General features: G+C 59.5%; 1 protein-coding gene across 1 annotated transcript in view; it reads left to right on the forward strand.

Moving 5' to 3' along the window:
• Window positions 1-858, forward strand: part of GLT1D1 (glycosyltransferase 1 domain containing 1) — a 29,857-nt gene extending 28,999 nt beyond the window's left edge. The window contains exon 12 of the mRNA XM_036276397.1: window positions 352-858. Coding sequence (XP_036132290.1) covers window positions 352-537 — 186 coding nt within the window. The 3' untranslated portion in view covers window positions 538-858. The remainder of the gene's footprint in view (window positions 1-351) is intronic.
• Window positions 859-10,972: the final 10,114 nt, after the last annotated feature.

Below are 10,972 nucleotides of genomic sequence, written 5' to 3' on the forward strand. Positions count from 1 at the left end.
CAGAGAGGTGGACCTGAAAACGGAGTCCAGCTCGGCCGGCGCGGCCCAGTGGATGGGGCGCGGCTGGGGACTGAGAGGTCCGGGTTCGATTCCCGGTCAGGGCACATGCCCAGGGGGCGGGCTCGATCCCCAGTAGAGGGTGTACACATGCATGTGTGTAATCATGTCAGGCCTCTTATACCACCGCCCTGTCTGCGTTAACAGCTGTCCCTCCTAAAGGCCGCTCTCTCCAGAGGAAGGAGAGGAGGTCGTGGAGGGGCCAGGAGCTGAAGCAGGCACAGGATTCGGGGTGCCTCGGCAAACCCCTTTGCCAGCCCCCCACACCGGTTTCTCTCCCTTCTTCCCCTGCAGGAGTTTGTCCAGCTGGCGCAGAGGCTGATCCGCGACCCCGCATTAGGAGGGGAGCTGGTGGCCAACGGGAGGAAGTACGTGAGCACGTACCATTCCTGGTGGGCGGAGAGAGACACCTACCAGCGCCTCGTGCGGACGCTCCAGGGGGACTCGGACTGGCAGGCTGCTGACCAGCGCCCCCGTTAATGAGTCTGATGGACACCAGGGTCCAGGCCCCCTGTCCGGGCATCGAGAGCAGACGGAGGGAGCCGCAGAGCCCTGGCTGGAGTGGACGGCTCCGTCTGCCCGGGGCGCCTGGATGCCGTGAAGGGCCCGGCGTTCCCGGTCCCGTCCCTCGGCGCTGCTGGATATAAAGTGCCCCTGTCTGGAGCTGGACTCTGTCCCTGGTTGAAGGACATCGAGACGCTCGACCCCGCGGTGCCTCTCATCACCAGGGTCTGTCCGCACATCCACCGCACACGCCTCGTGCGCTCGGGGGAGGGGTCAGTCCAAGCGAATAAAGTGAAGTGCGTGGCCATCAGGTGTCCAAACACAGCCTCTCTGTTGTGATAGTGAGAACCATCCCCACCCACACCCCGGACCCCTTGATTTAAAAGGAGTATCTAATAGGTTTAGATGGGATCACTCTCTGTGCCCCAGGAGGGGTATAAGATGGTTTCCTGGCCCCTCCCCACGGTCTCCGTGTCCTGCTCCAGTGACGACGTGCACGCTTTCTGTAGTGTCCGCACTCGGCTGACACGTGGACCTGGGGGACCAGGGAGCAGATTCCCAGGCAGAAGGTGGAGACTGCGCCTTCATCGCTGGAGGGAAAACACATTCGCTGGGGCCTTCGCTCCAACCGCCCCCCCCCCCGTGAGCCCACGCAGTGGGGCCTTCCCCATCCGAGCGCCCCCGCAGGCGGTGCTCCTAGACGGGCCGTGTGGCCAGCGGCCACCTCGGGACCCAGCCCACCCAGGACCTGCTGCCGCCTGGTCCGCGGTCGATGGCCGCGCTCACCTGCTCAGTCAGGACCAGGGTTTGAAAACGCTGGCCTCTCCGCGGGCGGTGTGGCTTCAGAGCGTCCCTCGGTGACCGGTGTCCATGGATCCGTGACCATTTCCTGAAGGGTCCTGGTCCCTGAGCTCGCCTGTCGGGGTCACTCGCCTGTCGCTCCCCCAGAGACAGTGCTGGCTGTTCTGCGTCTGTCCGATGGAGACACGGCTGTCTTCTTCCTCCTGCCCTCGCCCTCCCCCTCCTTCCGTTTGTCCTCCTGTCCTCGTCCCCTGTCCTTTGGGACCCGGCGTCTTCTTCAGAGTCAGGGCGGACGTGTGAGACCTCCCTGCCCAGAGCCACCTTCCCAGGAGAGTCCGACCCAGGGCAGGGCCCAGCCTCACTTCAAAATACTGATCCTCAGCCCTGGCCGGTTTGGCTCAGCGGTTGGAGCGTCGGCCTGCGGTCCTGAGAGACCCGGGTTCAGTTCCCGCTAAGGGCATGTACCTCGGTTGCAGTTTGTCCCCGGCCCTGGTTGGTTGTGCGGGTGGCAGCCACTCGATGTGTCTCTTTCACATCGATGTTTCTCTCTCCCTCTCTCTTCCTCTCTCTCCCTCCCACTCTATGTGCAAAAAAATGGAAAAATGTCCTCGGGTGAGGATAAAAAAAATAAAATACTGATCCTCAGGCCCTGGCCGGTGTGGCTGAGTGGTTAGAGCGTCGGCTCACGGACCAGAGTCCGGGGTTCGATTCCGGTCAAGGGCATGTGCCTCGGTTGTGGTTCGGTCCCCAGCCCTGGTCGCAGCCAATCGGTGTCTCTCTCACATTGATGTTTCTCTCTCTCCCTCCCTCCCTCCCATTCTGTCTGAAGATAAATGAAAAAATATCCTCGGGTGAGGATTGACAACAACAAAAATAAATAAATAAGAATGGGCTCTGGAATAGGGATAGGGAAGACTTTCTCTCTCTTTTTGTTGATCCTCGCCCGAGGACATTTTTGCATTTATCTTTAGATAGAGCAGGCAGGGGAGAGGGAGGAAGAGAGAGAGAGAGAAACATCGATGTGAGAGACACATCGACTGGCTGCCACCCGCACGACCCAACCAGGGCCGGGGACAAACTGCAACTGAGGTGCATGCCCTCAGCTGGAACCAAATCCAGGACTCTCTGGTCCGTGGGCCAACGCTCTAACCACTGAGCCAAACCGGCCAGGGTGGGGAAGACCTCTTTTAAAAAATCCTGAAATCTAAAAGGTGCAATCGCGTGTTAAGCATTGCACAGGGTTGGGGAGCACTCTCTCCCGGGGTCTTCTCGGAGGTCATTAATGAAGTGGACTTGAAAGCAGGACACGTGTCAAGGGCAGTGCATGGGGCGCGTCCACGCTGCACACCGGCCGGCCGGTCTTCCGAGGGCTGTGGGTGGAGCCGGCAAACCTGGCGCGGTGGGTCCCATGTCCGGGTGGACCGTCCCCAGCGGCCAGCGGTCCTTCTCCGACGGTTACCAGCCATGCAGAGACCCCCCCTCCGTGTGAAATCCTGACCTTTGGTGACAGGGGAGCTCAGCATTAATTGCAGACATTTGGGGACACGGCTTTGATCCCAAGGTGACCAGAGGGAGCTAAGGGCCTGAAGGCCAGCCCGGGAATGCTGAGTACCCAGAGGTCATGACCCCCGAGCCGACCGTTCCTCGAACTACTTCACAGCCCAGAGATTCGAATTTGAGCATCTCCGAGGGGAGGCTCTGCTCTCCGGGTGGACGGCGGGGCGGAGAGCGGCTTTGGGAAGAGAAAATGGCCCTCGGTCTCGGAGCCATTGATAGCGGGGACAGTGCAAGGGCTCGAGTTCACACTCCTCGCACGATCCCCGTCCTGCCCGCCGCAGCCGGCGCCACCAGCCGGCTGGGAAGCTCGCGACAGAGGAAGTCTTCCCGGTTCATCCGTTTCACCCGTGACATTTCCGCGCAGAAGCAAACAGTGTGTCCGGGGCTCGTCACGCAGGCGGAGGCTCCCGTGTGGAAACCTACCCCGCGCCTCCGTGGGAACCGAGCATTTGTCATTCTGGGAAGGGCTCCCCTTTCTCGGGTTGTTTCGGGTTGGACGGCAGCCGGTCACCAGAAGGGGTGCAGCCTGCGTGGCCCCTGCGTGGCCCGGGCCGCACGCGCTCAGTGTCCGTAGTCATCTGCTCTGCCCAAACGGGCTCGTGCCCGTGTCGTTTTGTGGTTTCTTCTCACACTGTGGACACTCGGCTGGCACCCCAGGCCCCTGCTCACCTCAGCTGCAGCCGTTCTGATCCCATCCAGGGTGCCGCAGGTGGGACCCCCTCACGGACGCCCCCACCTGTTCACTCCGCCAGACACCCGTGGACGTGGGGACGGCCACGAGCCCAGGAGAAGCAGGCTCCTGGCCCCCACGGGGCCTACGTTCCAGCGGCCGGGCCGAACTGTCCACTGGTAGACAAGTCGAACCGTAACTCCGGGTGGCGAGGAGCGTGGTAAAGAGAGAAAACAGCTCGACCGTGAGACTGGCCGGAGTTGGGGGTCAGAGGAGGCGTTTCTGGGGCGGACGGGACGGCAGGGCAGAGGTGAGTTCTCAGCTGAGACGAAGCAGCGAGAACGGCGGGAAGAGTAAATACCGAGCCGGAGGTGGGAGGGGTGTCGGGGTGCTGGGGGGACAGCAGTCCACCGTGGCCACAGCACCTCGGAAAGCTCAAGGGGCGAGGCGCTGAGCTGGGATCTCATAGGGTTCAGGCCACGAAGGACCTTGCCAGCAATGGGTTTCCAAGTTCGAGGTGCAGAGTTTTAAGGGGGTGGTGACATGGACAGACGTGCTGCCGTGAAGAGTGGACTGTGAAAGGGCAGAGTGCGTGGGGGGCAGGAGGGCCAGACCTCAGGTGGGCGGCCATGTAGGAGCCGGGAGGGACAGGGGATGGGAGGGGCGGGGGACGGGAGGGACAGGGGACGGGAGGGGCGGGAGGGACAGTATTGGACGTGTTACAGGTAGGCTGACGGGATGTGCAGGAGAGTAAGTCAGGTCCGCTCTAGGAGTTTGGCTTCAGCGGCTGGGTGGAGGGTGGGGTGGTTCACAGGGTGGTGGGGGGACAGGGAGGGGGGTGGAGCAGGCCACCAGGAGGGGGCGGCAGAGACTCTCGACTGCCTAACCGATGCCGCTTCTTTCTCGCTCCTCGGCAGCAGAACCTGGGCTCTGTCAGGGACCGCAGGTCACTCGGGTAAAATCCTCAGGACCGGCTTCCCTTGCAGCTAGGTTTGGCCACGTGACCAAGTCCTGGCCAATCAGATCGAAGAGGCCGCCTTGGGAGGGACTTCCAGGGAGACCCCTTCAAGGGAGCAGCCTGAGTGGGGTGCACCTTTGACCTCTCCCCACTGTCTCCTGCTTGGTACTTGGGATGGTTCTGTGATGGCAGGAGCTCCAGGGTTCGTTTTGTGAGTTTGAGGTGGAAGAAGCCTGGGTCCCTGAGGCCTCTGTGGAGGCCTGGCCTTCCCGCCTCTCTGCTCTCTTCTTCACGGGAGGGACTGCTACCCGCTATTTCTGTGGCTGCTGTTTTGCTTTCTGTGGTTTTGTTTGTTTGTTTGTTTGTTTTGCTCTATGCAGCTGAACCTACGTGGAAGGGGGTGGGGACGGCAGTAAAGAAACACCTGGAGTCTGTCTGGTCAGGAAGGATGAGCCAGAGGTGCCTTTCAGACATCTGTGAGGTCCAGAGAGCCCCCCACACATGGCTGGAGCTGAGGGTGAATGAACCCGGTGATTATTAATCCCGCTACGGCACCCTCTCCACGTCCTGCAGGCCCCTCACCCCCATCTGTTCACAGTCACCTGGAGGAACCCCACCGAGCTCCCTCCACCCCTCGTGCCCATGCCCGCAGCCAGGCACATCACTGCTGGGACACCCACGGGGGCCACCTGCATCGCCCCAAATTGCCGACCGCCGCCTCCCCGGCAGCTCCGAAGCCTCCTGTCCGCGGAGACGCGGCGGCTCACGGAGGGAATTCCGCAAGCTGCCCGCAGGACATCCGTCACCTCACGGGCGGGCTCATCCTGCTCCCACGCTCGGACTGCCCGTGTCCTGATTGAACGTCCTTCCTTCTCCGTGGACACTGGGTCCCATCCATCACCGACTCAAGGACACTCAGCTCAGAACCCGTCCCTGGCCCCCTGCCGTGCGGCCTCTCTGTCCGTCCTGACCAGCGGTGCAGTCGTGTGGAATATGGCCGAGTCCCAGGAACATGTCTGCGTCACGTTCCTCCTTCCTCTCCTGTCCTTCACGGCAACATCCCCTGCGGGCCGTCGGGGGCCGTCACCCTGTCTGTCCCCCGCCTGCCTTTCTGCATCCGGCGCTCAGGCTGAGCTGCTGCCGTCCACGTGCCCGACCAGCCAAGGTTCCCCAGAGAAACAGAACCCATGGGATATGGGGGGACCTTAGGTGATCAGTGGCCCCTGAGGTCTGGACACGTGCAGGCTTTGCCCACAGACACGCGCCGTCTCTGAGTATCTCTGTCACCTGCCTACCTGTCACCTGTCTGCTACCTATCTCTACACTTACCACTTCGGTCTCTCTCCCTCCAACCGTAGCGCATAAGTACAGCATGTCTTTGTTATATCATGAAATCGTATGTGCTATATCATTGTACATCACATAGATATGTAAGACGGACATCGCTTATATATATGTGAGATACATATAAACAAGACATCATTCAAGAGGGACGGGAGGGTGATCTAATAAGCACAACCGAAGGTGACCCTGGTCACACACCCATGAGAGCTGCCACTGAACATGTGATCGTCTCTGGAGCTCGTCCCTTCATTAGGGAAGAGAAAAAGCTCGCCCTGGCCGGTATGCTAAGTGGTTAGAGCGTCGGCCCGAGGACCAGAGTCACGGGATTGACTCCAGCCAAGGGCATGCACCTTGGATGCAGTTCGTCCCCGGCCCTGGTCGGGTCTTGTGGGAGGCAGCCACTCGATGTGTCTCTGAGATTGATGTTTCTCTCTCTCTCTCTCTCTCTCCTTCCCACTCTATCTGAAGATAAATGGAAAAATAATCCTCAGGTGAGGATTAAAAATTTTTTTAAAGTGAAAAAACAAAAATAGCTCATTTTTCCTGGTGCTTGCACTAAAGAACTCTGTCGCAAAGAAATAGAGTCAAAGCCATTCTTCTCTAAAAGTTTCTTTTTATTCCCTTAACTTTTAAAATTGAGGTTAAAATATGCACAATGCTCACGCTGCCCTTGAACCCTTCGTGGGTCGCAGCTCCGTGGCATCCAATGCGCTCAGTGTGTGAGACCTCCGCCACTCTGTCCCCAAGCCTTTCTCATTATCCCCCAAAACTGTCCCCATTAAGGAATACCCCCCGCTCCCTGCAGCTCCCCCATTTTGTCTCCTTTCTGTCTCCGTGGACCTGCCCGTGTAAGTCTGCATGGCTGTGGGATCCCCCAGGGTTCCCCCCCACCCGTGTCTGGATCACCCCCTGCAGGGGAGGGTGGGGTGAGAGCCTCTGTCTACAGCCAGGGGGCAGCACCTGCTGGGGAGGGTGGGCGACAGTCTCTGTCTACAGCCAGGGGACAGCACCTGCTGGAGAGGGTGGGCGAGAGCCTCTGTCTACAGCTAGGGGGCAGCACCTGCTGGGAAGGGTTGGGTGAGACCCTCTGTCTACAGCTAGGGGGCAGCACCTGCTGGGGAGGTTTGGGTGAAACCCTTTGTCTACAGCTAGGGGGCAGCACCTGCTGGGGAGGTTTGGGTGAAACCCTTTGTCTACAGCTAGGGGGCAGCACCTGCTGGGAGGGTGGGGTGAGACCCTCTGTCTACAGCTAGGGGGCAGCACCTGCTGGAGAGGGTTGGGTGAAACCCTTTGTCTACAGCTAGGGGGCAGCACCTGCTGGGAGGGTGGGGTGAGACCCTCTGTCTACAGCTAAGGGGCAGCACCTGCTGGGAGGGTGGGGTGAGAGCCTCTGTCTACGGCCAGGGGGCAGCACCTGCTGGGGAGGGTGGGTGAGAGTCTGTCTACAGCCAGGGGGCAGCACCTGCTGGGGAGGGTGGGCGAGAGCCTCTGTCTACAGCCAGGGGGCAGCACCTGCTGGGGAGGGTGGGCGAGAGCCTCTGTCTACAGCCAGGGGGCAGCACCTGCTGGGGAGGGTGGGTGAGAGTCTGTCTACAGCCAGGGGGCAGCACCTGCTGGGGAGGGTGGGCGAGAGCCTCTGTCTACAGCCAGGGGGCAGCACCTGCTGGGGAGGGTGGGCGAGAGCCTCTGTCTACAGCCAGGGGGCAGCACCTGCTGGGGAGGGTGGGAGAGAGTCTCTGTCTACAGCCAGGGGGCAGCACCTGCTGGGGAGGGTGGGTAAGAGCACTGGTCCCCCCCACAGCGCCGCCCCGGTGGCTCCCAGGTGCCGGGCACAGGGCTGCTTTCAACCCTCCGGCAGGGGGCTCCAGGCCGCAGCGCAGCCGAGGTCCCAGCCCGCGGGTGCACACTGCTCTCCACCGAGAAGGTCCTGGTCCAGCTCTGACCTCGGGAGCCGCCCAGCGCTGAGAGGGCAGCCACGGATCAGGTCTGGAAGGAGGCAAGACCCCAGAGAGCCGTCAGCGCTCGTTAATGGCCTGAGAGGGACTGATGCTGGGTTTCAGGTGTGAAGACAAAGGGAACAGAGTGGGGTTGAAGCATTGGAGTATAAAACCTCAGCGTGGGAAGGCTGGCTCCCAGGTCCACTGTGCATCAGAATTAAGGGTGGTGGTGAGCTCTTAAGAAGAAAAACTGCTGCCCTGGCTGGCGTGGCTCAGCAGTTAGAGCATTGGCCTGAGAACCAAAAGGTTGTGGGTTCGATTCCCAGTCAAGGGCATGCACCTGGGTTGCAGGTTTGATCCCCACCCCAGTCAGGGTCATGCAGGAGACTACTAATCATTGAGTCTCTCTCACATTGAAGTTTCTCTCTCTCTTTCTCTCCCACTTTCTGTGTGAGGGGGCCAAAAATGAGGGGTGTGAACAAGGACCCCACTGGGAAGTGTGAGGCACAGATTTGAATCAGAGACCATTGGACCCACAGCCCCGGTGCTCTGGGTTTGAATCGCTTCTTCTGTAGGTTGGTTTGGCGGCAGCAGCCCCAGCCCTCACCCCACGACCCTGGCACCCTCGTTCTGTTCCTGCAGATGATGTCACAGCGCTGAAGGCTGTGGTTTTGCCCGTGAAAGGTGAGACTGTGCCCAGTGATTTCCTTACAGCCTCAACATGTACATGGTGCCCTGTCTTTGCGGAGCACAAGTAAAAGAAAATAAATCTATGTAGACTCGTGGGCGCATGTATATACATGTGTGCGGGTCATATGTGAACGTGTGTATACAGTTGTCCCTGGATCTGGGGGAATGGCCCTAGGGCCCCCACAGACAGCCCAGTCCATGAATGTCCCTCCCCCTGTATAAACTGCTGTGGTCTCTGCACGAGGCCTGTGTGCATGGAGGCAGCAGCTGAGTGTGCCCAGGACGTCACTCTCGTGGGCTTAGCTGAGGGCACAGAGCCTACAAATCTGTTCTTTGAAACTGACTGAAATTCCCCCCGCCCCAGAATGTTCCAAATCCATGCTGGGGTGAATCCATGATGCAAAACCCAGAGGCAGAACACCAACTGTGTGTGTGTGCATGTTACACACAGAGAACCTCTCCACGTATATCCAGCCAGGGGGACTCAGACCCATGGCCTTCCTTGCTCTGCCTCTCTGGGAGATGCCATGCAGTGGGCTTTCAGAGAGGTGGTGTGTGTCAGGGCCCAGGGCGGATTGCCACTGTCCCCAGAATCCACTCCTCTCTTCCTTTTAGTAAAAGGACCATGAGCCATAACTTCCAGGAAGGCCACGGGGACCTCCCGGAATCACTGGGGTTTGGAAACAGGCAGAGGGCAGGGCAGGAGACTGGAATCAGGAGCTGTAGAAGGGTCCCCAGCAGGAAACCACTGGCCATCAGCCCCCGATGGGCTGGGTGTGGGCCATCTGCCTCCCTGTCCTAGGTGACCTGTGTGGGAGATACTGGCCGAGGCCATGCATCTGCCTGGGGCCGGCACAGACAGGAGGCTCTGCAGGCCAGCTCTGATTTCTAGGGCACAGGGTCACCTCCAGACTTCACTGTCCCACCAGGAATGCAAAACAAATGGAGGTGATCCCCAAGGAATGTGGGGTGCTCCCAGGAAACAGCTATGGATGCTATGTTCCCTACCCATCGGCCACTGGCCTGGGAGTCGGGAGAAAAGGTTCAACCTCCAGTGTGACCTGTTCAGCCTCTGCGGATGTCCCTTCAACAGTTTGGCTGCAGATCAGGGGCTCCGACCAACCGGAGTCTCGAACGGCCTGTCTTCTGTGGCGGTTCTGAGGCAGCTGCAGGATGGGCAGTCACTGCTGGTAACAGAGCAGTCTCCTCACCACCGTCTACATTGGGGCACACGCCTCGGGCTACTGTCTGTTCAACTACCCATCACACGTGGGAAACCTTAATTGCTCGTATTGATTGTGTCTGGTATTTAAGGAGCGTTGAGATGAACTGGGAATTCTTCCTAAAGCCTGTGTGTATTTCCACATATCTCTGAAGTTGGGAGGAAACAGAAGTCTCCCGTGTTGGGAAGAACCCACCCAGCGATCGAGGTGGTGATGGCATCTCACCACCCAGCGCATCGCACGCGCAACCCCCCGAATGGCACCCGAGGCTCACACGTGCTGAGTGTAAGCAGGGCAGAGGGGTCGCCTGCCCACCTCAGTGCACCCCGCAGGCCTGGCCCCTGCCTCCAGGGATGCCCACGCTCTCCTTCCTCCAGGGCTGGGTTAACGCTGCTTGATCTTTCCTGTTTTCTATCCAAATCTGAGACATTCCTCACATTTCCATGGGGCTACCCTCCTGCACCCTCACCTGTGTGGTTTGGAGGGATGACTACAGCTCATGGCCAGGGAGGTGGGTGCAGGGTCAGGATCTGGCTGCCAGAGGTTTTGGTTACCCCCCAGGGATTTGGTGACTCCTCTGGACAGGCACCAACCAACTCAGGTCCGTGGCTTTGTTCCTGGGTTTTTGTTGGAGCCACCAGGAGAGATCTGGTCTCTTTCCTTGTGGTTCCTGAGCTGCCGGGTGTTACTCTCCACATGGGGGAGGCCAACTCTGTCGCTAGCTGGAGAGAAGGTGTCTGAGAAAAAATGCAGTGACCTGGGGTGTCAGTAGCTCTGGTGCGGGGCAATGAGAGGTGTGGCTGTCACTGGGGTGCTGGCGACCCTGCTTCCTGCTGGCACAGGGTCTGGTCTCAGGTAATGGGTGGGTACCTCACTGGCTAGAGGGGCCCTGCCGGTGGCAGAAATGAGACCAGGCAGATGTAAGAGAAACTGAGCAGCATTGCTGGCTTTATTCATAGTGAGAAGAACCCTGTTGAAACATGGTTCATTAAGCCTCTCCTGTCATTTCTTGGCCTGGTTCCGAGCACACTGATCACATGACCGGCTGTGGCACCTTACACCGTGTTCTTCAGACAACAACATTCTGCATTTCCCAAGGAGACAGGCAGGAACATTCTCTCTTCCACAGGGCAACAGACTAGCCTCTAACTGTTGTGAGAACACACAGCTCTCTCTGTCTGTGTCCCCAACTTTGGGCGGAGAAACACAACCAGGGAGAAGTATTTCCCTT

This window comes from Molossus molossus, unplaced genomic scaffold, assembly GCF_014108415.1.
Source record: "Molossus molossus isolate mMolMol1 unplaced genomic scaffold, mMolMol1.p scaffold_m16_p_22, whole genome shotgun sequence".
Taxonomy (NCBI): domain Eukaryota; kingdom Metazoa; phylum Chordata; class Mammalia; order Chiroptera; family Molossidae; genus Molossus; species Molossus molossus.